General features: G+C 39.6%; 1 protein-coding gene, 1 long non-coding RNA gene and 1 other non-coding gene across 5 annotated transcripts; 1 reads left to right on the top strand and 2 right to left on the bottom strand.

Moving 5' to 3' along the window:
• The first annotated feature begins 509 nt into the window (after positions 1 to 509).
• Positions 510 to 7,297, top strand: LOC113313703. 3 transcript variants are annotated; one of them, XR_003341999.1, is made up of 6 exons: positions 510 to 1,011; positions 1,130 to 1,298; positions 1,383 to 1,487; positions 1,845 to 2,021; positions 4,955 to 6,186; positions 6,926 to 7,297. It is a non-coding gene; the product is annotated as an uncharacterized LOC113313703 (long non-coding RNA). The 3 variants fall into 3 exon arrangements; XR_003342000.1 differs by lacking the exon at positions 1,383 to 1,487 and having other exon boundaries at positions 564 to 1,011; positions 4,955 to 5,173; positions 6,104 to 6,186; XR_003341998.1 differs by lacking the exon at positions 1,383 to 1,487 and having other exon boundaries at positions 520 to 1,011.
• Positions 7,298 to 8,541: 1,244 nt separating this feature from the next.
• Positions 8,542 to 10,068, bottom strand: LOC113311824 (two-component response regulator ORR21-like). The gene is made up of 4 exons (XM_026560623.1): positions 9,693 to 10,068; positions 9,475 to 9,617; positions 8,763 to 8,870; positions 8,542 to 8,601 (listed from the first exon to the last, which is right to left on the bottom strand). Exons 1-4 carry the CDS (start codon positions 10,066 to 10,068, stop codon positions 8,542 to 8,544), a joined length of 687 nt encoding a protein of 228 aa, XP_026416408.1.
• A 273-nt stretch (positions 10,069 to 10,341) lies between these two features.
• On the bottom strand, positions 10,342 to 10,413 carry TRNAD-GUC. Its single transcript has one exon. It is a non-coding gene; the product is annotated as a tRNA-Asp (tRNA).
• Positions 10,414 to 27,050: the final 16,637 nt, after the last annotated feature.

Here is a 27,050-nt window from a genome sequence, read left to right as displayed (position 1 = left end):
TTTTGTTTTGATTTATTATGTCTTAATTAAAATATTAGATTATCTGTTCCACCCACAAAAATACAGACACAATTTCTTTTTCTCCAATGAGAGTTTTTAACCAAATAGATGAATCAAGCTCAAAAAATTGAGTTACGCCGAATCTAACATCTTTACCATATTTTGCTAGATTATTAGCCACCTCGAGAATATAGGTACAAACACACTTATTAAAGATTCAAGCAATTTTAGACATTGTCATAGATGACAGTACTGCTTGTTGCATATATAACAACCCCTAAGCTACCGTGGATTATATTCACTACATTAGGACAATACCCTTCTAAGTGAAGATTGAGAATCAGCTTTTGCCTGGCCAATTTTACAGCTTGTAAAGCTGCAACTGCGTCGGTTTGCGTTTCATCTTCAGCTACTGCAGCGATGCATCAAGCTTAATGATAATGTGTTAATGTCCGCCACCAACTGAAGAAGCACCATCCATATCATTGAAATCTAGTCCTGAGTAGTTGACAAAGTGTCACATTCATTTTTGGTGATCGAGTCTCTAGCTCAGCATACCGCCAGCATCATACTTTTTTTGAAATCACCAGCTGCAGTATACTTTCCAACATCCGCAATTCTTTTCTAAATCATCTCTTTTTTACAAAGCTCTACACGTGGGGCGGATGATCCCGACATTTTATATTGTTGAGACCTAATTTTTCAATCGAGGCCTCGTCCTTCGGAATTCCGACGGCATGAAGAGAAGGTAAGGAATGTGATCTAAAAATTGTGCCCTGACGGTGTAATCAGACTGTAATTCGCTTTTCATCTAGTTACCCTGTTATTTAGCCGTCCGTCTCAGGGCATCATTATCCTCTTCCTCTTTTTCTCCTTCTCACACTCTCTCTCCACCTTAGTTTTCTCCGCCCGTCTTAGAACCACCACCTCACAGATCATGGCCTCCGATGTCATGATCATCAGCACAAAAGCAACACGAAGATCACAGCGTAATGATGTCTGATCTGAAACGTAAGTGGAATATCTTAATCCTCTTCATGTTATTTCATTTTTAGAATCAATAGTTGACTAGATGATTTCAAGGATCAGCAGGATTTTATTTTATTAATTCGATTCTCTCTTGTTGCAGTGCAAGGATCAACTGGATAATTTGGATCTTGTCTGTTGATGTTAGTTTGATTTTTCGATTGGATATTTTCACTACAGCAAACAATGCCGAAATCCAGCAAATCTGGCAAAAACCAGCAAGCAAGGAGGGGATCACCAAAAACCAATCAAACACAACCACAAAACGAACGGTAATTTCTATTTGTTGTCCCACTTTCAATTCTATCAATATAAATGTACACATACATTACATAATTCGCATCTGTAATTGTCAGGCGTGGTTTAGAATCCACTATGAAGGATGGCCGTTCAAGGGGTCTGATATCTAACGTATTATTGCAATTTCGCAAAAACAAAAAAGGCTACGAAGAATCATAGTGGTGAATTTTCATATTTATTTGAGTGTTTAGTAATCAGTTTAAACTTGTTTTGAATTTGGTAGATAATAGAGGATTAGGTGAGGATGCACATTAACATGAATTTTGACTTGAATGAAATGAAGGCGGATGCATACAATGTTTTACTTTTTCTTCCAATGCCTTTTCAAAGCAATCGATTTGACAATTGAAAGATACATTATGCGAACTTTGTAAGATGCGATTCTGTAATACATGTTTCCAATTGAATAAGATTTGTTGATTAAATGTCTAGCAACTTTTCTGGTTGCATATTTAGCGTTTGAGATTCATTGATACTAACTTCGTTACTGTTTTCATGTGTTCTCGGATATATGGCAGGTAACCAACCTAACGGGGAGAGCACAGCTAATCTGGGTCATTATATTCGCTATCTAGCTACAACTTAATGCTCCAGCTGAGAATGGAATTCATCCCTTATAGGGTGTCGCAGTAATCCTTCCTGAGCTGCTTCTAATTTTCCCGTTCAGCGCGATTCCGGCACTTCAGGACGTTATGGTAACAACATTAAACTTTATTCCGCATGTTAATATAACTACTTATGCAGTAATGATAGTGATCTGTAATTCTGATTGGTTTCTTATGCAATAATGATACTTTGTTAGAAGGATTCTTTTAAACTAATCCTTGATTAGCGTAAGTTAAGTTGTGTTGCTAGCTAGTAATCCAGATCAAGGCCTGGTTTTAAGGTCTAACTGTGTACTTAAGCTCACCTTCAGGTTAATGCTACTTTAAGTTTAAGTAGTGATGAGTTGTCCTATGCAGCTATTATTAAGTTGTCTCTCTATCTCATGATGAAAAAGGCTAGAGACACCCATGACAAGGTGTCTTTTCTAGGCAGGAAAGAATATTTTTAATTCTCTCTCATAAGACGTTCTCTCTATTTCTTTTTGCTAATTCTACCAGTTTAGCATTGTTATACTGTTCATAGTGATACCAGGAGTGATTCTGTTTTTCAGCATGAGATATAGTTGATATCATAGTTATGGGTAAGTTATAGTAATAATGATTTAAGAGCTGAAAATCTGATAGACATAAGCTATGCAATAATGATAATCATCAGCTGAATGTTCTTGCGCAATAATGATACTTTGTGTTAGAAGGCTGTTAATGTAAGATGATATTCAGTATATAAGCATGGTGCCTATTGACCAGATTTGTATCAGAAGGCTGTTAATGTTAATGATCTGTAGTCCTGAATGGTTTTTGGTTAGATACCATTCTGTCTCCTATATCTGTTTGTAGACTTGTAGTTTTGGACCTCCTTTAGTTGCTTAAAACGATATATTTCTCTCAATGCTCCTTTAAATGCTTTGCTGCATAACTCAGTGCCATATCTTTTTGTTATATTTGGGTCCATAAAGAGCTATTGTTATAAACATCATTAGGAAGGCTTTTTAAATTTGTACAGTTAGTCTTAGTCATGGTTCTTGTTGCTTAAAGAGATCTATCCTGCTGTTCACTACTAGATTTGAAAAAATTGAGTTACAATATCATATGTTAGACTTTCTTTATTATAAGAGAACCTTGTATTTGGGGTCGGTTGACTATTTTGTTGGTGGATAATCGGTAGAGGAAGAAAATCATTTGTTTGTCATTCTGTAGCGTGTGGTGTCCTACTCCTATCTACTTTTGCGGTCTCATTAGTCCCGTAATCTGACCTGGTCATTTCGAAATGCTGATACTTGAGAAACTGCAAGTTTGTTCATGTCATAATTTCTTTCTCTAATTATGCTTGGAAAATTAAAGAAGTGCTGAATCATCAAAATGGAACCCTATGAACAAAAAAAGAACGTTAAATTCTGATACTGAATTGTGCTCAGTTTAGTCCTCTTAGACTTGCATATTGGTTATTGTTTTTGTGTGTGATTGCAGAGCTAAGAGCAGAATCATGTTGAGATTTGTTCAAAACTGCTGTAGTGTACAATTCGTTATTATTTTGTATTTGGTTCAATGAGTTCAACTTACTATAGAGTAGTAGATCAAGAGAGAAAGTGAGGCAAATCAAGTGAAACGTAAAAGAATGTGTTGTTTCCTTCTGTTCAATGAAGTAAGATATACTCTTGTAGTATTTGCTGCCCGTACTCTATAATAAAAAACAAAACTGATTTTAGTGCAGGTTGATGGGAGTTGATTATATATAAGTAGAAATAGATTTATAGGGTTAGCCTAGTTTCACCGAAATAGACTAATAGGGTTAGCCTAGTTTCACCTAACTACAGAATGAAGGACCAATAAGAGGAAACCAGGTAAAACATCTTATGCATTTCATTACCTTTGTCGTGTTGATGCAGGTCTGCGATTTTCTAGTGAAAAGATGAAAAGTGAGAAACTTAGGAAGCACAATAATGATAAAAGTCCTGCAATTTTTGTTATGCTCGATGTTAAGAACATTATTGTTGTTTGTATTCTTCACCTTTGTATTCTTAATACAGCTCAGTTAACTTATATAGGTGAACTGATAATCATTTTTCAATATATTGCTGGCTTTCGTTTTCTGTACTTATATGGGTAGTAAAAGTGATAATCTGGGACAAGCACCAATTCAGTTTAATTATCCCAATTTTAATATTTGATCACTGTTTTGGCAACAAGCCTGTAATAGGATATCAACATATTCTTAAGAACTGTAGTAAACATTTGAAAGTCTTCTTGGTACTCATCACTACACCACTTCTGAACGACTGCTAAGCCAAACTGAAAGAATTGCTTTGCGAGTCAACTTACTTGCACCAGTAATTGTTTTGGCAATCTAAGCCTATAGTAGGGTATCAACATCTTCTTTAATCTTTATAACTGTAGTAATCATTTGAAAGTTTTCTTAGGAGCTCATCATCAGAGAAATGTGGTGGTTTTTTAAGCAACTGCTAAGGCATCTAAAAGAATTGATTTGCAAGCCAACTTACTTGCACCAGCACCCACTCTCTGTACTTGGGCCTCTTTAACAGTTCTGTATGTCCCATTCAATGTGAATTCTCTCCTCTGAGTTTCTTATCGTTAGTCATATCGACGTGTTTGGACAGTATTTTGCTCTCCATGTCAGTCTTTTCATGCAGATATTTACGATATTCTGCAGTCTCAAATGATATTTGAATTGTTATGGAAAAACCTGAACTACATGTTATTGTATAAAACCAATAAAGCGTACAAAGATTCTTGTTTCAACATCAGTTCTCTGTTAAATGTAAGTTTGATTTCCATGTTTAAGGTTCATTATTAACCTTAAACAATTAACAATTAACAATTGAAAGATAGATTAGTCGGACTTTGTAACATGTGATGCCATAATACATGTTTGCCTTTATTATAGTGCATTGATAATATGGTTTTATGTGTTTGTATTGCTAACTTTTGTTGATAAAAGGTCTAATCACATTTAGTATTTGATGTCTTTTGTATACTAACATCATTACTGTTTTCATATGTTCTAGGGTATATGGCAGGTGACCAAGAGAAGCCAAATAGAAAAAGGGCACAGGTTCCAACGCAATTTGTAAATGACCTCCAGGAAGTTGAGAAGCTTCAAGTTCATAAGCTAACGGAGAGAGCACAACTAATCTGGGTCATTGTGTTAGCTATCGAGCTACCACTTAATCCTCTAGCTGAGAATAGACATTCACAGCGTCGAAATAATCCTTCACGAGCCGCTTGTAACTTTCTAGTTTAGCTCAATTGTGGCACCTGAAGACGTTAAGCTAACAATATTAAACTTACACTCCGTGCATGTTAATATTAAGTTCTTATACAATAATGCTAATAATCTTTAATTCTGATTGGTTCTTATGCAATAACAATGCGGAGTAGTTAGAAGGGTGTAAACATGAATGGCTTTTGATGTTTTAGTGGCAAATTAGGATTCAGTCTAAGGACTGATTGAGTGCTTAAACTTAGCTTAAAGTTAATGCTACTATAAGTTAAATTTGTGATGAGCTGTCATATGTAGCCATTGAGTTGACACTCTATCTCATGATGAAAAAGACTAGAAACTAGAAAGACACATGGAAAGCATGACATGGTCTCTTTGCTAGGCATGAAAGAAAATTCTTAATTCTCCCATACAAGTCATAAGATATTCTCTCTATTTCTTCTTGCTAATTCTATCTGTATAGCATCGTTAGCGAAGATTTATACCGTGTATGATGATGTCTGTTCAGTTCACTTGTAGAGAAATAATACTAGGAGTACTTCACTAATTCTGTTTTCAGCACACGGTATAGTTTATATCGTACTTACGGTCAAGTTATAATTTAGGAGCTGAAAATGTAACAAACATAAGTTGTTATGCAGTATGATAATGATCTGTAGTTCTGAATGGTTCTTGTGCAATAATGATGCTTTCTGTTAGAAACTGTTAAGGTTAGATGATAGTTCTTTTTATTTGCTCGTGCTTTAATTTTGTATGCTTGTTTTAAGTTATCAATGTTGCATGAATGTGGTTCTCTTAGACACCATATTTTGATTAATTTAACCATCTAGATAATACGAACAAATGTGTAATAATACATTTTAACAAGGAAAGTGAACGACTGAGTAAGATCTTTGTGCACTTAACTGATAATTGTTTTGCTTCTTTTAAACAGAAAAAAGGGATATCTCTCGGCTGCAAAAACTAGCAAACAAACTTCCACTGAAGAAAGCACCTTTATCAGACAAAAATGTCTAGGTATGTCTTTTGTTCTACTCTTAGATTTTTACATATGATGTTTGAAGTATGCTATTAGTGTGAGTATAATCTATAGTGCTTACTTTTCGTGGTACCAAGCGGATGAGCTTCTTGCTCTATTGAGTTAGAGCAGTTCAAAAATCGATAGAAATAGATTAGGTTAAGGGCATTTGCTGATACTCAGACACAAACCACTGCTCATTATATACTCAGGTTATCATACTTTGGCATTACCTAATTCCTCCTTACAGAACTCTTACGTCCATTTCTCAACAGGGAGAACGAGTTCTTAGTATGTAGACTGCGCCACATGCATGTTACGACCCTTCATCATATCAGTCCCTCTTGGCTTTATTTGCTTTCTGCCGGATTTCCAATTAGCTAATAATCCTCTGGGTTTCCAATTGAACTGCCTAATATCAAAGATTCATTTGAGCTACTAAGAGTTGATTTGAAGACCCGAAACAACGTGTGATCTTAACTGCGGATTGTGGGTCTCATTCACGGCACACAACTGCGTAATTAGGATCTCAACTACTAGTTTACGTGTCTTGCAGTAATTCTTTAAAGTTAAGATATCAAGGTTCCAGTTAAGATGGTGTTAGTCTAAGGGTCAAAAGTAGTCTATTTGTGGATTACTGAATTCTCTTCTGCAGAAGGTCCTCTGGATAGTTGTGTATTTACTTCTCCTCTGCTTAATGTATTATGTCAATCTGATGGGTTTTGTTTTTATTTACAGGTGCTGGCACTGCCATAGAGAGACCAATCCACTTGCGAATCAACATGAAGAATGCCCGAACAAACTGCTATGTCCCTTATACCAGTATACTACTCCATGAGTCATGAAACTCAACTGACTAGGCAGATATCACCACATCCCAGGTAATTGTACATGATATGCTTACTGTTGGCCATATTCAGCTGATTTGTGAAGAAGATACTGTATGTTTCAATTGTACAGCATTAAGAGAACGTGATGGTAAATGCAAGTATTCCTTGTTTGAATGAAACAAACTTTCTTTCGTTCATAAATGTGTATTCTTTCAAACTGGTTGCCAAAATTTATGGATATAATTTATTTTGGTAATGTCAGTCCTAGTTTGTTTCTTCATCCATTGCCGACCCACGATGCACAGTTTGAATTATGAATATAAGTCCATTGTATGAGAGTCTAGGTTTCAGTTCTATTTCTGTTTTGGCTGGGTGCAACAGCATTTTTCTATCAAAGGGCATTTTGGGGTTGTAACAAACATCTGACACAGCATCCATGGCTTCCTCTGAAGCTGTTTCTGAACAAGAAGGGTTTGCAGCCGTTGACTGCGTACCTCCTCTTCTCACACATTCTTGTGCATGATCTAGTAACTTCATGATCCCAGGCAACAACTCACGCTTAGTGAGCACAATTAGTCCGATCCAACTTTTCATCCCTACAATCCAATCCAAATTAGCTCATGTCTTCACACTCTTCTACAATTTTACCTCCATATGGACTAGTTTTCTGAAGCTGCTGCTGTGGAGTCCTCCATCTTAACCCACCTAAGGTGTCTTGGGAGGAGGACTGAACCTGTCGGTTCTTCGTTTCGCGACCTCATAACTCTAAATTATCAGAAATGAAACAGAGGTATGGAACTCTAAATTTTCAGAAATGAAACAGAGGGATGGAACGAAAAAGACCTGAGAAACTTAAAATTACAGACTTCCCATTGCAGTTTTTAAATTAAGATTGACAAAAGTGCACGACACATGTGCATATAATATGCGTAAGACAAAGGATCACCCATGGCAATCGAAAGGTTTGATCATACTCAAAAGTATAAGCGTACTTGTATGTTTTAACCCAGTATGTCAGAAGATATATAAAGCTAACAACCTGATCAGAAAAATGAAAAAAGACTTCGAGATCGCCAAGGAACTAAGCAGCACTTCAATCCTATGTTGTAAAAGGCGCCCAAGGCGCTAAAACGTGAGCAGATTCTAATTTTTCCTCTGGGTGCCTAGGCGAAGGGCCTGGCGCCTTGCCTACCGCCTAATACAACATAGCTTCAATCCCACTATAGATAGTTTACTGAATTTTGGTTCAGAACCAATGTTAGCTAAAATTATATCCAAGACATTAGCTATAAGATTGAAACCCATTTTTTCTAAAATCATCTCTCCAACCCAGACGGCTAATATTTCAGGTAGACACATATTCAAGACAATAACATGAGATTTCAGGTAGACACACATAGATATGTGGAACGCATTCGAAAGATCAGTACTCCTTCAAAAGTTTGAACCAAAGAAATTCCACTGTTTTGAACTAACTTAATAAACAGCTAACATCCAGAAATAAACAACTCAAAAGGTAGATTTCTAAAAGAAGGAAAGCAGATGCTTAGTAACACGAGTAACAACTTCAAGAGCAGCTAGATCCTTGTACAGTAATATGGATAAATATCAGCAGCCAGCCAGTCGTCAACACTCTAGGCATGAAGGCTCACTGAAAAGGAAAAATAATGCAAAATTCAGAGCTTATCCTTTGATAAATTAACTAGTTGGACCAATTTTGTTATCCATCAGATTCAATATCATACCATTCTCCAGAAATCATCATCACACATTTGTTCGGGTTCTACAAAGGGCATATCAGATGCTGGATGCTCCTCCACATAATCTACATGGAGGAAGCGGAACTCCTGCACCTATTTCATATAAAGGTTAATTGTAGGTGTTAACAAATCAGAAAATAACAAAGGGAAAGAAAACTACAGCTTTTGTGCAAGAAAACTAGACCTTGAGGTGATTGTCAACATGTTTCCTGGTGAGTCCAGGTGTGGGAGGCAAGAGTTTAAAAACTTTATCTGGATCAGCTTCTACAGTCGTAAATCAATTAGCACTCGGTACCAATCATGTAATAATAGCTTAACCTGATTTACTATGAAACATGTTTGCCTGGAAGCTCACTAATAAAGAAATTCACCAGTAAACTTCAAGGATACACACATCAACACAAGACAAGAAAACAACACATGTACAAGGTTCTTACCTTTAGGTCCTCCTAATGCAAAAACCGCCCAAATAAACTGGCCTTGGAGTTCCGATGGCGATGTCATCCATGGAATCACAGGTTTTCTGTTCAATATTAAGGAAGAATAATGGGCGTCGGCTTTAAGGCCCATATAGTTTTCGTCTTCTTTTAGAATTCCAGTAATCAGCTTTCTAAGACTTCCATCATCCCCCCCGGGGTGAATATAATAACGATGATATCAGGTATTTATCCCAAGCATCAATGATCCCTGCTGTTACCAACTTTTGAAGTTTCTCCTTCCTCTTTCTGGCCACATTTGACCATAGAGTGCGTACTGTACTAAGACGAACTGGTTTAGTCAGTTTAGAAGCCTTTCTGCCCAAGGTCTTCACAATAGACCATGGACTGGCTGCTGGCAGTACTGCAATAACAATATAATTTTAGTTGTACATGGAGGAGATACAAAGCCGACTAAATGCACCAACATTCTACTTACAGTATTTAATAGGAAGGTCTGCTTCCATGGCAAGCTGTTGAATTTGCTTAAATCCGTCCATGTCGCTGCCTAGGATGGCCATTAAAATGATGTCAAACGTGCGAGTTTTGTCATGGAGCATAGACAAAGCCTGTGTTGCAGAAGAACACAGAGTAGCCGTGTATTTAGCTTGTACAAGCATGGGCTCAATCTCCTCCAGAAAAGAATGATCTTCATCGACAACCAGTACCTTTAGACCTTTTGGATACCCTTCCTCGTTCCTCATTGTTGATATCATCGAATCAACAGCAGCAGATATAGAAACCCCAGAAAACTCTCTACTGATTTTTGATTCTTCATCTGCAGGCAGAGCAGAAGGAAATTCACTGCTCAACATCCTGCATGAATACAAATTAAGGGTTTAGAAGAAAATCAATTTTATTCAAGTGACGATTATCAGCAAATCAAATAGATTCTCTAGTCTGATTAAGAAAAAGAAAACATTAAACCTAATCTGTTGAGGGCAAACCCCCAAAATGAAATATAGAGATCTCGATGAACAAGAGAAAGTGTGGTTTTACCTTATTTCGATTCAGAGGTGATAAAGAATTACTTGATAGCTTTTGTAATGAGCGCAGAGCAAATTAAATTAAATTAAAAAAAAAAAAAACGCCGTTGCCGGGGATCGAACCCGGGTCACCCGCGTGACAGGCGGGAATACTTACCACTATACTACAACGACTTTGTTGTATGCTACTGCTAACACTTTAAACAAATTCTAAAGCAACTATACCTCCAAATTGATTTGGTGTGCGCGGGTCTTCGCCCCGCACGGTGACGGTACATTCTTTACCAGGTGTCATCCCGTTTCCTAATGATGTATTAAATAATTTGAGAAAAGGGAGAAAATATGCGTGAATTTTATATGTAGGTACTATTATAGTGTTCTTAGTTAGTGGTAGGTCCACCCACTAAAGCCAGTAACGGTAGGTCCATAATTAAAAGAAAAGAGAAAAATGGACCTAATTTTTTAAGCCCAGGTCCTTTACACGTGTGTAAATATTACGTGCATTTTTAGAATTTCCAAAATAGCCTTTACTATATATAACAGAAACATAAGCCAGTTTCTCTCCATATTCTTTTTCTTCTCATATTCAGTTTCTCTCTCTCTCTCTCTCTCTCTCCCCCTCTCCCTCTCCTCTTCTCTACTGATGCGGGATTTAATGAAATCAATTCATTTTCTTCATTCTTTAATTTCTAGTTTTTTGTATTAGGATAAAACTTGGAAACAAAGATTTTTAGAACATCTTGATCGATTCAAGAACCCAAATCGATTCTAGCCTTTGGTAAGTTGATTTTCCTTATTAATCTTCTTCTCATAATGTTTATTCGAAGGTTTCAAGATCTAATCATTAATTAGTTGATGTTTGATTATGTTTTCCAATTTGCACGCATGATTAATCAAGTGTTCCTTCATTTTCATGAAAATAATCCAGATCTAGATGAACAGTTACGTTTTTTATTCATTTCGTTACTAGATCTGATTATACTAGTTTTCTTTTGTTGGATTTAGGTTTTTTCAGTTGTTTTTGTGTATGAACTATCAGTACGTATACGATGTACTGACAAAAAAACTAGTTAATTGTTTAGTTTTTGTTTAAATAATTTTTGTTGTTGTTGTTTGATCCAGCAGTAATATATGCATACTGAATAATTACGTTTTTTTATTCATTTTGTTACTAGATATGATTATAATAGTTTTATTTTGCTGGTTTTAGGTTTTTCGGTTGTTTGTGTATGAACCATCAGTACATATATGCTATACTGACAAAAAACCTAGTTAATTGTATATTTTTTGTTTAAATAATGATTTTTGTTGTTTGATCCAACAGTACATATATCGCATACTGGAAATAAGATGCTTTGATTTTATTTATTTTATTCATACACTTATCACTTCTTTTGATTTTGTTATATTCATAGATTCCTTACTTATCTGTTGATTTTTAGGTTACTATGAATCAACAGTACATATATTGAACACTGAAAAACTGCTTTGATTATGTTTTATTCATAAATTTTATTCACTTAATTCATATGATCTGCCAGTACAAATATGGCGTACTGATAGAAACTTCTGATTCTGTTTTATTCAGAGTTTTGTCACTTTTTTTTGTTTGATCCATGAGTACTTATGCTCAATACTGAAATATGTGCTAGTTTTGTATAGATTTTTCTGTGTGTACTGTGGATTTGTAGGTTTTCCTTTTTTTCTTCTATGATTTAATACTATACTGAAGAAATATTATAGATTAATTTGTATGATCCTACAATATATGTGATGTAATACATTTTCTAATTTATTTATCATTGGTTCTTACAGATTTGTACTCTACCTGGAAGCAGTGCAGCAAATATGTACTCGAATTTGTAAGTATTCAGATATATAATCGGATTTGTAAGCAGTACGACAGATATGTACTCAGATTTCTAAGCAGTGCGACAGATATGTACTCAAATTTGTAAGCAGTGTAGCAAATATGTACTCGAATTTTTAAGCAGTGTATCAGATATGTACTCAAATTTGTAAGCAGTATAGACACACACGTTTGGTAGTAATGGGTATTATGGACATTTCCATGTTTTAATAATTTTGGACCTCCGGATAAAAAAAAAATCAGGTTGGACCCTACTATAAATAACTATATGGGCCTAGGACCAAACAAGAAATTTTCCTATATATTTTTCCTTTATTTTCGCAGAAAATATGTGGTTTTTTTTTCTTTTTTCCTTTATGCATTAATTTGGAGAAAATAATCCTCATATAGTCGTATATTGGCATTAGCGCACGACCCATGCCTTAACGGCGCACAGTATGTGATGATCATGTCCCTAATTTACCTGGCTAAATTGGGGCCTATGCCACTTAATTGGGGCCTATAGATTACTTCATCTACCTAATACACACTGATAAGGGGTGTCTAAATTTAAAAGCAAACTACCAAAATTACCCTCTTAATATTACTAAATTACCCCCATCAACTCTTAATAATAAACCTAAAACTAAAATTAGTTTTCATTTCCAACCTAAAAACCGATTCTTCATCTCTTTCACTCCCTCTTTTTTCTTATTTTTGAAACTAAAAATCGACGATTATCGACGATCCAAAAGCTATTAATCGTTTCTTTCCTCTATAAAATGTCGAAACCATCAAGATACAAACAATCCACTGGAATCACTTATCCTAGTGATTGTAATCCCGGAATTGTTAAAGCAATTGGAAACAAACCAAAGAAGAAAACGGTTGCTCAAAAAGAACCATCTCTAATCGAATAAGAAGAGGAGGAAATGGGTCGAATCAGGTACTTTTCTATCAACCCAATCCTCTAAACTAGGTTTTAGTAACATGCTTTAGGTTAGAAATCGAGAATTTTGAAATCCAAAAATTTCAGTGTTTACAGAATCGGATTACGTTAGTCACGAAGTAACCCGATTCTTATTAGAAACGGTTTATGTTCATAAGCTTATAGTCCGATTGTTCTGCATGTGAAAAGGAATCGGGGAACGTTAGTGTATAAATAGCCCGATTGTTGTATCCAATCTTCCTGGATCTTATTTTGTTGGAATCGGATTACATATGTCTTAACAAAAACTGATTGTTAATTTTAGAAACGGACTTTATATGTATATCGAGTAAACTGATTTCATGAATCGGTTCACATTAGCAGTTGCAAAAATCCGATTGTTAATTTTATATGTTTGGAATCGGATTTTATATGTATATCGAGTAAACCGATTATATACCCTGACTTTAAAAGTGCATTCTATTCCATTGTTTTTTGTTGCTTAAATCCGTATTCTACAGGCAAAAAAATCAAGACGAAAAGAAATATCAGAAGAAACATGACCATGCTACTCCTAAGCCTTTGATACCTCGTCGAATAGACGGTCAAAATTTGAATGCTTCCCACCGAAGGTCCACATGGAGTAAATCCAAAGGAATCAACATAATGACCCACCACCTCGAGCGGAGCAACTAACACATGAAGAGCCTGATTCTGATACACCTACTGAACAAGAAGGTGGTGAGGAGGAGAGGATTGAAGAACAAAGTGGTGGCAAGGAAGGTGGTGAAGAAGAAAGTGATGAGACTGAAAGTGAAGAAGAAGAACGTGGAAAGGAAGGTGGTGAAGAAGAAAGTGATGAGAGTGAAAGTGATGAAGAAGAACGTGACAAAGAAGGTGGTGAAGAAGAAAGTGATGATAGTGAAAGTGATGAAGAAGAAGGTGACGAGGAAGGTGATAAAGAGATAAGAGAAGTCGTTCAAGAACAAGAAGGAGACCCTAAAGGAAAAGGTCAGAAGAAAGAAGTTCCAAAGAAGAAGAAAGGTGACCACATGCCCGACGATCTGAAGATGCTTGCTCGCGGCCCTGATGATCCACCTTTAGGGATACCTGCTGATGGAGGAAATGTGTTATGGGGTTACAAAGGCAGTTGGGCCGGTGTCGTCTACAATACCATAGTAAGTACCTAAACCTTGTGCCATGTAATGTAAACATTATTGTCCGTGTAGTGTTTTGATTATTGTCCATCGTGGTTGTTTGGTTTTATAGGATCACAAGCATGTCGTTCTTCTTATGAAGCCTGGAACGTCAGTGAGTAAGATGAGTCAATGGCCACTTATAGCCGATGAATTAAGCATAGGAGAAGTTCTGTAAGTGGTCGATCTAGTCAATTCAACGGGGTTGCTTTCTGTGGTCAACAATTTGGGCCACCTTACTTACGATAGACCTCTTTGTTCTGCCTTTGCCGAGAGATACTACGGGGAAACGGATACTTTACATCTTCTGTTTGGAGAAATGAAGATAACTCCAAATGATGCGAAGTTCATTATCGGGCTAAGCATAGAAGGTAAAGTCGTGAAGCACAAAGATTACGCGCAAGAGCTTGATTGGGACAAGATTTATGCGTGGACCAAGGAAATGTTCCAATGGGATGAGGAGAATACACAGAAGGAGATGCTATTAGTCAATGCAAAGCAGAGGGTATTCCATCTCTCGAGGCTGAGGAGCAACTTTATGGTAACAAAGAAGCTTCGTCATGAGGGAAAAGCGGTGACGCCGCAACGTATCGTCGCCACGGACAATGCGTATGTCCTCTATATCCTTGGAGTTGTTATCTTCCCCGACGTTTCCGGTGCCCGTGTAACGCCAACTTTATCCAGCTGTTGCAACCGTTTGACAAGATACAGGACTACTCTTGGGGCACTTCCATCCTTGCACACTCTTTGACGTAGTTGGGAAAGGATTATAGGGCTCAAAGGAACCAACTTGGAGGGAATACGGCTTTTCTGCAGGCGTGGATATATTTGCACTTCCCAATATTTGCTAAAAAGGCTTTTGAGAACAAGGATGGGACGGACATCAGTATGGAAACAAGTACACCTACAGAAGTAAGCCGAAGAAATAAAGAATGGATTATTTGAATTTGAGACGCCAGTTAGACAACTTGACGATGAAGGATGTTGTCTTTGATCCTTACAAGGAGGCTTTGGCTAAAGGAAAATGAAAGAAGGTTGGGTGCCCAGAGCAAGGTGAATATCATGGGCCTTTGTTTCACCCAAGAGGATATGTAATGTACAACCCGTCGAGAGTCGCAAGAAAATGCGGTTACAAACAAAAAATCCCAAAGGCGCACAAGGATTTCAAATTTGATGATAGAAAAACCAAAGCACATGACAGTGGTATTGTCATTGTTCACCGGCCTTTCCCATCATGTGATTATTGGGATAACAGAGCGTTTCACAAATATCCTTTGGTTGGTCCATCTCGAATAGATGACGAGGCAGATCTGGGTTACATGCCGTGGTACCTCAATGTTTCGCATACTCGAGTGATACGAGTAGATGAGAGACCCATGATAGAGCACAAATATACGGCTATCTAATACTTGGTGCGTATTGTTACTCAATTACGATTTTGTTAATGATTTTTGCATTATATATTGAATGTTTGTTATTTGATATTGAAACATGGAAGATGAGTCGAATACTTGATAACCCGGGCAAAGCTAGAAATCAGGGAAGGAAAAAATGTGAAGGCCAATGAAAAGCTAATTGATGAATTGAACAGTATCGAATATGTAGAAGCTGGTGCAAAGTTTTGGGATCAGGAGGATGAGGAGGATGAGGAGGAGGATGAGCCAAAGAAGAAGAGAAAGAGAGTCCGTACCAAAAAGATGTCTGAAGGTGCATTGAGCAGCGCCCAACCTAGGAAACGTGGTCTTGGTGGGGATGTTCATGAATGAATGGTTATATTCATGTTTATGTCTTGAAGTATGGATAATTATGGAGTCAAAAATTATGTCTTGTCTTAAACTTATTGTCGAATTATGTTTGGTTACACTCCTAGTCTATGAATGAATTAATCTGGTTTCTAGTTTATGAATGACTTAGTGTATGTGGAAAAAAAGAAGGATTCTAGCATTTTTCTGTCAGAATCGGTTTACATATAACTATATGTAATCCGATTCTGACAATTTCCCAGAGGTTCAGTTTCAGAATCGGTTTACATTTACCTTTATAAAACCCGATTGTGATGAAGAAAACTCCTGTAACTTTTGAAGCCAATAATCGATTTTCATCAACCAATATGTAGCCCGATTGCTAAGAAGAAAAGTTCTGTAACTTTTAGAATCGGTTTACATGTACAAAAATGTAATCCGATTTTTATGAAGAAAAGTTTTATAACTTTTACAATCGGTTTACATGTGCGTTACAAAAGCCCGATTGTTGAGAGGCACAATTTATATGATTTTGTAAGGACACAATCGGTTTATGTGGACATACATAAAATCCGATTGTTTGATTTGAATTTGAAAATAAAATAGCCGTTCAATCCTTATATATATAAGGACAGCCTCTTTCAGCCACTCCCATATCACACACTTAGCCTAGAAAATGGAATGGGAACCGTTTGAAGATTTGTGTCTCGTTAAATCCTTTTCTAATACGTTCCGTGAACGTCCGAATGAAATCTATTCAATGTTTTCGAAGAGAGTTAAAGAGTTCTTTTACGGGCGTACCGCGAATCCCAAAAACCACAAATGGAGAGACTTGGCATTTCGATTCCAATACATTAAAGGGGCAATGCGAGAGTACGTAATAGTTAGAAATATGGTGTACCACTATCATCCACGAGCTCCTCTTAGGGAAAACGTGAGTAATGCGATCATTTTTATACCTATGTCAACTACACTAGTTCACATACTAACATATAATAATTCATTGAATTTCAGCTGGAACGTTTCAACGGGCTATGGAGAATTAATAATGGGAAAAGAAAGTTCATTCACCACAAAGAATATACGACGTTGTACCGACGTGCTCGGAGGTTCATTGATGAGCATTTGATGTGTCAAATTCTAGAATTCCCATACTGAGTCCTATATATATGTAGTGGGCTAATTTCCTAAACTATGTAATGCATATTTTGTTTCTGAAAGTAAGGCATAATCGGTTTACATGTGCATTAAAAATGTCCGATTTTTGGAATCAGTTTATGTGGATATTGATAAAACGTCGATTCTGGGTTTACATCTTCCTAAGCATAAAACTCAACCCAGAATCGGTTTACAAATGCACTAACATAAACCGATTCTGGATCGAGTAAAAACTAATTTTTTTTTACAAATTTTGATTATCGATTGATGAAAGTTAATTTCAGGATTAACTTGATTAAACATTATTTAATAATCCGAATTAGCACTAATTTAATAAGGGTATATTGGGCATTAATATAAATATTGGATAAGGGGTTTTTATAAATTTTCTCCCAATGATCCTATTTTGTCATTTAATATTAGGCCCCAATTAAATGACATAGACCCTAATTTAACCAGGCTAATTTATGGACATGATTCTTTCGTATATTGGCATTAGTCGTATACGGTCCTATGGTTCTTTTGTCCCACCAATATTTTACACCACTTCTGCACCAAAATCAATATAAAATTTCACTTCATTTTATCAATTTCATGAACTCAAGAGTGTATACGTATATGCCAGAAAATACCACTGCTTTCTTAAGTTAATGTCAATAAGAACCATAGGACCGTATGCTAAAAAAATATCACTATATTGACATGGCTCGCAACTGCTTGGTGAGAGTATGATGTCTGTGTGCACATATTTCATCATCAAACACGTGTATATAGGAACATACGTGGAGAGCATGCAGACAAAGTCATCAAAGTATGATGACATGTGCCCACAACCAAGATGCCCATCCCGCCGACGTTGGATCGTTGCCCGAGAAAATCTAAGGGCAGAAGTTAAAGGATGTTCCGGTAACACGCTGTACTGCGGAGCACCAAATAACTCCCAAAGAGTTACTTTATCTCATCCCCAAAAGAAGCCAAGATCAACGACGGAGAGAAGATGTACTGACATAGACGCGACAGAGGCAGAGAACACTTGCCTGACACGAGCAGGCGCCTCAACTACCCGCATTAAACACTCAGAGCAACATACGTGTCGATCAACCCGTGGAACGAACGAGGATGACTCTGCGTGATGAAGTTACGAACGAAGACCCCTGCGTGATGGACACAAAACACAAGAAGATAAGGTTCCAACGGCCTTCAGAGATGGGTCCCACACTCTAACCCTATAAATACCCCCTCTCCACCAAGAGTAAAGGGACCGAAAAAAAGGGGGGGGGGAAGGAGAGAGAGAAAAGATTGTAAGTGTAAGTTAGTCCTTTACAATAGATAGACCAATGTAAACTACAAAGTCACTCGACTATCTTTGTAACCATCAAGTACACAGTGAAACAACAACCCCGTGGATGTAGGCCTTAGTGTTGAACCACGTAAATCCCGGTCTCATTTACTCTTCAGCACTTTATTTTTGTCTAACGCTTCATGAGTTTTACTTTTATGCTTCGTTTTCTTTATCTCCCCTTGCGTAAACGCCACTCGCAGTATTCTTAGATGAGGCTATGATAAACCCGAAGGTTTTGAGCCAAGGAATCAATGCCATTGTATTATCAGCACGAGTTGGTACCTAGAGTTTGAATATTGTTTGTGAACATATAGATGCCTACGTGATTTACGTGTTCACAATTTGGCGCTAGAAACAGGGACTTCGTCCCGGTAAAATATTTATCTTATCCTGTGATTTCATAATTAAATTAGCGTAAGATTGCACTGCTTCATTATCTTTAACAGTATTTATCTTTTATTAACTTTGCCATGTTCAAAAACGCACCCGTTGTCTTCGGTACTACCGACAGTATCGTCGTTTACTGGTTAAAAGATTTATTACTTAGATCCACGGATCTACATTTTTCTAGATCTCGTACGGACCTATCTTTCCGTTGGGCTTTCGTAAGTTTTCAAAGGATTTACGTGCAGTTTTAAAAGGGGTTTTCTCGCGTTTCCTCATACTTTCAATGAATCCGCACTTTTAATAAGAATTTAATCCATATACTTTTAACTCATGTTTGAATCAAATGGGCTACCCTAAGAGTTCTCTGTGGCCCTCGGGCAGTTTCTCCATGTCGTGGAATTAGGAATTTTCGCAAACTAACCCGATCCGCAAGGACATTTCTGTTTCCCGCTGTTTGAAATTCCCTTGTGCAGAAAGATGCAAGAAGTAGGAAAATCCAGAGCCACGTCGAAGGAAGCACCGAGGACAACCCCGGTCATCACCCGGAGCAAGAAGAAAGGAGACAAAGCCAAAATGACCAGTCAGAGACAGGACACTGCGAAAATCACTTCGCCTATGAATGCTAATTCCGTTGCAGCCGCGGCCCTCAGAGCAGCGGCGACAAAATATAATACGACAGCGGCAGTCCCGAAGACTACGGAAGCCGTGAAAACTCTTGCTACGAATCAATTTCACCAACCAAAAGAAAGGGTGGATGAATCCAGAACGTACCAACCCGCGCACCCGCCAACCTTCGGAATGCTATCGACCAATGAGCTGAATCAAACTGTGCAGGTGGCTCTAACACCGCAGATGGGCACTCCGCCCGATCTGGGAATGCCAACAATCGAAGCTGAACCTCCCCCGCTTTAGTACAAACCATAGAAGAAGGCGGCACGGTGGACGTAATAGCACGAGCTGGGACTCCCAATCAAGGGTCGAACCAATCAGACCGATTGATGGCCGAACTTGAAGAATTGAAGAAAAGCCAAAAGGTTTACGCGGATGCTGTGGCTTTGTTGGCCAGAGAAAACCAGGATTTAAAAGACCGGATTGCCTTAAGCACAAAGACGAGCCAACAACTCGATGAAGCAAATTCAAAGGCACCCGAACCAAACCGAGACCGAAGAGTCATCATAGCGGCCAATGGAAACGCAGCCAGAGGAAGTAGCGCATCCGACCCAGATTATAACGATGGAGAGTCAAGCTATCATGAGCATAGGAATGTAGGGCACCACCGCGCGATGGAAGAGCTGCGTGATGAAATGATGGCAGAAATCAGGCAATTAAAAAGTAGACAAGGCGGAGTAAGGTTGGAAGAAGTCATGAGAGAGGCTAACTCCACACCCTTAACTCATCGCCTGGCCAACACACCTATTCCACTCAAATGCCCTATCCCGACATTCGAATGCTATGACGGATCCAGCGATCCCGCTGCACACATTCGGTATTATAACCGTGTACTGGCTAGATGGAGCCAGAACGACGCAGTACTCTGTAGATACTTCCCATCGAGTCTGAAGGGATCGACATTGTCTTGGTTTGATAATCTGCCGCCAAACTCCATCCACTCCTACGACCAACTCGCAGAAAAGTTCTTAAGAACTTACATGTACAAAAAGGTTGTTAATACTGGAATGGATAAGCTTTTTTCACTGGCAATCGGATATAAGGAAACCACGAGGGAATACACCAACAGATGGCACAAGGTCTGCCAAGCCATAGGAAGTGTGGACCCGGTGGTAAGTATCAACTGCTACAAGTGGGGATTAGACCGAATGAGTCCACTCTTTGTTGAGATTCATGGAAGCGTGCCCAAGACAGAGGGTGATCTTCGAATAATTATTGAAAAACACGCTCGTCTTGAAGAAATCCAGCGTGAAAACCCGAGGGCGTACCCACAGAGAACTCACCGTACGAATTCCGCAGAACAAACCACTGGAACCAAAAGGAATTGCTCGGTGGAACGACCCCACGAAGATAGGAAAGAACGAAGGGACGAAAGGCGAAAAGACGATCGGAAGTTCGAAGATCAAGTTTACACAAAGCTCAATGCTAGCTATGCTCGGATCCTCCGAGAGGTCAAAGGAAGGGAAAATATGGAATGGCCATGGTCTAAGGGAAAACAACCCCCAAGAACCGAGAAATCCAAAGATTACTGTGAATACCACTGTTTCAACGGGCACCAGACCGAAAAGTGTAAAAACCTCAAAATAATGATCCAGAAATTAATTGATGCGGGCGAGCTCAAACATTACATACGAAAGGATGTCGCAGAGGATAGATCTAAACGAACCAAGCCAGTCCAACTTCCATAAGGGAACCGTACAATCAACACCATCTCATGTTCTGAAACCGCAGGGCCCTCACTTACAGCACAGATAGGAAAGAGGTTACGGAAGGAGTTCGAGGACCGATGCGAATTGTATAAGATCGATGGGATAGAGGTGGACGAACATGAAGAGTGGATGGACTCACCTATTATCTTCGATGCTGAAGATATCGACGAAGATATGGAAGACCATAACGACCCCTTGGTCCTCACACTACCCGTGGCTGGATGTAACCTTAAAAATATCCTCATAGACGGGGGGAGCTCAGTGAACGTTCTATTCTACGATGCATTCAAACGAATGAAGCTCCATGAAGAACAGCTAATGACCTCTTATTACACCATCTACGGATTTAATGGAGCACCCACGAAGCCCTTGGGAGACATCGTGTTGCAGGTTGACGCTGGACCCATGAAAGTAGAAACACGGTTCAGCGTAGTAGACGCCCCGTCCCCCTACAATGCCATCATTGGACGAAAATGGTTACATAAACTCAAGGGGGTGGCGGCAACGTACTACCAATATCTCAGATTCCCTACACCTGAGGGAGTAATGGAAATCAAGGGAGATCGGGTCTCTGCAAGAGAGTGCCAAGCCACTCAGGATCGCATCAACAACGAACAAGAAAAGCAACACAAAACCCGAAGAGTTAAAAATAAAGAAGCTGCGAAAGAGAAGGCCATAGACCAGTTCCTCAAGGAAACTACAGGAAGGGATTTGACCAAAGATGATAATGTCCGGAACAGAGAGACAAGTACTTCAGCAGCCAACGCTGGACAGAAACATACCAAGTAGCAATTAAAGAACGCCCCAGTCCTCGGGGATCCGAAGCCGGTTTTCACGCCAGTAGAGACCGTAAAAGAAGTCAACATAGGAACGGAGGAAAACCCGAAGATAATCAAAGTAGGGACCATAATGGACGAAAAGAGAGAAGATTCCCTGACCAACTTACTTAAAGACTACGCAGATGTATTCGCATGGAAATTAGGAGATATGCCTGGGATTGACCCCAAAATAATCCAACATGAGCTGCGCATCAAACCAGGCACGCCACCTTTCAGACTAAAAATAAGAAAAGTCGCGCCGGAATATCATAAGGCAGTGGAAAAAGAACTTCGAAAACTACTAGACGCAGGTTTCATCAAGGAGGTCAAGTACCCTACGTGGATCTCTAATATGGTCGTCGTTCCTAAGAAAAATGGGGGGGTTAGGATATGCATCGATTTCACTAACCTCAACAAAGCATGTCCAAAGGATAGCTATCCATTTCCAAGCATAGACCAGCTGGTAGAAGCAGTAGAAGGATATGAAGAACTGTCATTCATGGATGGACATTCTGGCTACAACCAAGTGGCCCTAGCAGAAGAGGATCATCCACACACAGCGTTCTACACACCACATGGTATTTATTGCTACACTAGAATACCTTTCGGACTTCGAAACGCAGGGGCAACATACCAAAGAATGGTCGATGCTATTTTCAGGCCATGGATTGGAAGCACCTTAGAAGTCTACGTTGACGATATGCTCGTCAAAAGCAAGATGCGCAAAGATCACCACAAGGATCTGAGAGACATCTTCGAAGCAATGAGGAAACACCTCATGAAAGTAAATCCAGAGAAATGTACTTTAGGTGTCACCTCAGGGAAATTCCTCGGGTATTTGGTAACAAAAAGGGGCATCGAGGTAGACCCAGTGAAGATTCAGGCCATAATAGAAATGCCATCGCCAAAGAATTTAAAAGAAGTTCAGAAGCTCAATGGGTCCATAGCAGCCTTGGGAAGATTTATTGCCCGATCTTCGGACAAATGCAAACATTTCTTCAATATTATCAAAAAAGGGAGCAAGTTTGAATGGACCGCAGAATGCGAAGAAGCCTTCCAAAAAATCAAAGAACACCTAGCTTCGATTCCGATCCTGCAGAAGCCGGATCCTGATGAGGTTTTGGCATTATACATAGCAGTAACCGAAGACGCAGTCAGCGCAGTGTTGGTCAAAACCAATACGAAGATAGAACAACCTATCTATTACGTCAGTAAGACCCTCAATTCTGCGGAAAGGAACTACACAAAGATCGAACATCTTATCCTAGCATTGGTATGAGGTACTCAAAAGCTGAGAACCTACTTCCTAACTCACTTCGTCCGAGTCCCATGCAAAGCACCACTGGAAGCAGTCCTCAAAAGCGCGGGAAAAGTGGGCAGAATAGCCAAGTGGAACACCCACCTGGACCAATTCAACATCATTCATGAAATTCAACATTCTCGAAAATCCCAAGTTTTGGCGGATTTCTTAGCATACCTTCCCCTGGACAACGACGATGAGATTAAGGGAATACCAGAAGCCGAGGAAGAAAGCAAGGATCCAATGGATATCCTCGAACCCTCGAGTCAAAGACAATGGGAAGTCTTCGTCGACGGTTCCAAAAATAAGGAAGGAGCAGGAATAGGCATTGTCATCACCACCCCAACCGGAGAAAGGATTGTACAGGCACTCAGGTTAGAATTCAAAGAGCATACCAACAACATCGTCGAATACGAGGCAGTCGTACATGCCCTCCGAATAATAATAGAGATGGGAGTAGCCGACGTAAGACTAACAAGTGATTCACAGCTTGTCATACGACAAATAGGGATCGAGTACAACGTGTACGATGACACCCTCTCAGCTTACATGGCCTTGGTCCAAACATTGGCGTCACAAATTCCGAACATCAAGTTCCGGCACTTATGCAGAAGGGATCTCAGGCACGCAGATGCCCTGGCTTATATATCATCCATGCTGAAGGACGAAAGCATCGAAGCTATTAAAATAAAAAGGGTATACGAGCCTTCGATTACACCTCAATTCTCCTTCGCTACCAATCAAGATACAGTGGAAGAAAATACCGAAGACCAGGTAGGAGAGGACATCCATAACGATTTCGACGAAGAAGATATCCTGTCAAGAGCAAATCAAGACGAAGACTTCAGCAACGAAGATGATTGGAGAACGGTGATCCATGCGTTTCTCGAAAAGGGAAGTTTACCCGCGGACCATAAACAGGCTAGGAAAATACTCTCCAAAGCAGGAAGATATGATCTTCGGGATGGGGTCCTGTACAAGAAATCCTTCCTCGGACCGTTACTACGTTGCTTATCTCGAAAAGAGGGGCACCGAATTCTAAATGACATCCATTATGGGGACGCAGGGAATCATAGCGGTATGAGATCACTAGCCGACAAAGCCAAAACGCAAGGATATTACTGGCCCACGATGATACAGGATGCCGCAAGAATGTCCCGACGATGCGAAGAATGTCAGCGTTTCGCCAAAAAGATACACGCGCCAGCAACAATGTTAAATTCTGTAGATAGCCCTGGCCATTCGCAAAATGGGGCATAGATATCGTCGGGCCTTTCATCGAAGGATCAGGGAAAAGACGATTTTTGATAGTAGCCACGGACTACTTCAGTAAATGGGTGGAAGCTAAAGCCTTAGCTAGGATCAGAGACGTGGATGTGTTTACTTTCATATTCCAGAACATCATCTGCAGGTTCGGCATACCAGCAGAAATCGTATCCGATAATGGTAAGCAATTACAAGGGAAAAACATAGACATGCTCTTCGATGCTTTCAAAATAAGGAAGAACAAATCCACCCCTATATACCCTCAAAGCAACGGACAAGCGGAAGCCACCAACAAGACCCTCGCCCTTATCCTCAAAAAACAATTAGACGAACATAAGGGGCGGTGGTGTGAACAGTTACACAATGTGTTATGGGCATACAGGACAACGCGAAGATCTGCCACTGGGGAATCCCCGTTTCTTCTCACTTATGGAGCTGAAGCAGTCATCCCTACAGAGATACTCATGCCAACCACAAAGACCGAAGCGTGGGAGAAAAATCTCACAACAGACATGATGTTAGAGAGATTGGACGACCTAGAAGAAAGAAGGGAAGCAGCATTGCAGAAGATGGAAAATTACCAACGAAGACTTGCAAGGGAGTACAACAAAAAGGTAAAGCTTCGGAATTTTGTAGAGGGGCAGTATGTGTTGAGAACAATCCCACAGTATCAACGAGAGAAGAGATGGGGAAAGTTAGCACCTACGTGGGGAGGACCTTTTATAATACACGATATTGCGGGAAGCGGTTCCTACTACCTTCGTAATCTGAAAGGCGAAGTCCTCCGACATCCTTGGAATGCTAAGTGGCTCAAACCATACTTCCCATAGGGGCAACGCAGCCTTGCAACTGCGTGAAGGGTACCAGAAGAAGAAGGGAGCGTGACCACTCTACATGTTTCTATCTCTGGACGAGGAATTGCAGGCCTCAACCTATCAATCAAACAAGCTTTCTATATATCAACTAAACCTATCGACAATATTGGGGAAAGTAGTTAATCTACAATCTCTCAGGGCTCCCCCGTCAGTGTCCATAAGTGTAAGACCAGGGGGAAGGCACCCAGCAGAAAGAGATACCCAACCAATCTTAAGGCAACGGGTCGACGGAATGGGTGTATGTAAATTTTTTAACCCCATATCCTAGAACGTTGCCTCGGCCCCCACCGTCTGGGAATCCTCTGGCCAAGGGTTCGCCAGCGGGGTGACAGGTCTCAAGCCGATCACGAAGGTACCTCCCTTCGGGATCGCACCCAAACACTTCAAATCCTCTTATATTTTTAGAGTCTTTCATCACAATGACTAAAATAAAACAACAAACTGATATTGCAGGTATATCAAAAAAATGATCCATTTCATAAAGGTTGGTTACAAAAAGCGACAAGGCCATGGATTGTAAATATACACATCCAAAATTTACAAGGAATACACACCAAAAATATTCTCTTTTCACCAAAAATTTACAAGGAATCTCAACGGAAGGATAACGATGCTGCGGTTCTGTCTCTACTTAGAGGCCACCACATCAGCAGGATTGTTCCGAAGAGTTGAAGGGACGCTCCCACCAGACGAGGGTCCCGAAGAGCCAGGCAGGGAAGCAGGCACTGGACGACGTGGATAGCTTTTCACAAGGCCATGCTCGGTCTTAAGGCCAAGCTCAATCTTCTCCAGCATCTTGTTTGTCTCCTCAGCCAATTGACACCGAGCCTTGTGCTTAATAACTATCGTCCGCTGTTGGGCTTGGGATAACAATGAAGACAGACGATTCACTTCTTTAGAAGCTGCACCAACGGCCTCTTCGCGGGACGCCGCCAAACTCTTAAAATGATTAGTCTGTTCTTCCTGCTGCGTTAAGGAAGATTGAGCCTTTTTAAGCTTTTCATTTGCAACGCGGAGTTGTCCCTCGAGCTCTGAAAAAGACAACACAAGGGAGTTAGCACAGTAAAGACACAATCACACTCGATGAAATAGAGTTATACCTTCGACACAAGCCGAAGCCTCTTCATACTCATTAACAACCGCATCTCGCGCTTCATCAAGATGGTCATATTCCGCGGATAATTTCTTATAATCTAGTTGAAGGTTGGTGAGAGTAAATTGACTGGCATCTAATTCTACCTGCTTCATCGAATCCATGTGACGAAGGTGGTCGACCTCTTTGTTTATCTCTGATACCCCCTTGCTCAATCTGTACATACACACTTCAAGATTTCTCTCAGACTCAGCCTGACGAGCTACTTCAGCGCGGGACGCGGCAAGGGCCTTGCTTAGAGCATCGGCTTCGGCACGGGCATTGTCCCTTTCTCTGGCAAGACACAACACACTATCCTTAACTCCTGGAAAAGGGAGGGATCGAGCCTTTTGTAATTCCTCTTCCAGAAGTTGTATCCTAGACTCCAACAAGGAAGTACGCTCATGGGATTCCCGCAAATTCTCACGTGTCCACAACAG

This window comes from Papaver somniferum, chromosome 9 (assembly GCF_003573695.1).
Source record: "Papaver somniferum cultivar HN1 chromosome 9, ASM357369v1, whole genome shotgun sequence".
Classification (NCBI taxonomy): Eukaryota; Viridiplantae; Streptophyta; class Magnoliopsida; order Ranunculales; family Papaveraceae; genus Papaver; species Papaver somniferum.
This window is presented reverse-complemented; position numbering and strand designations above follow the sequence as displayed.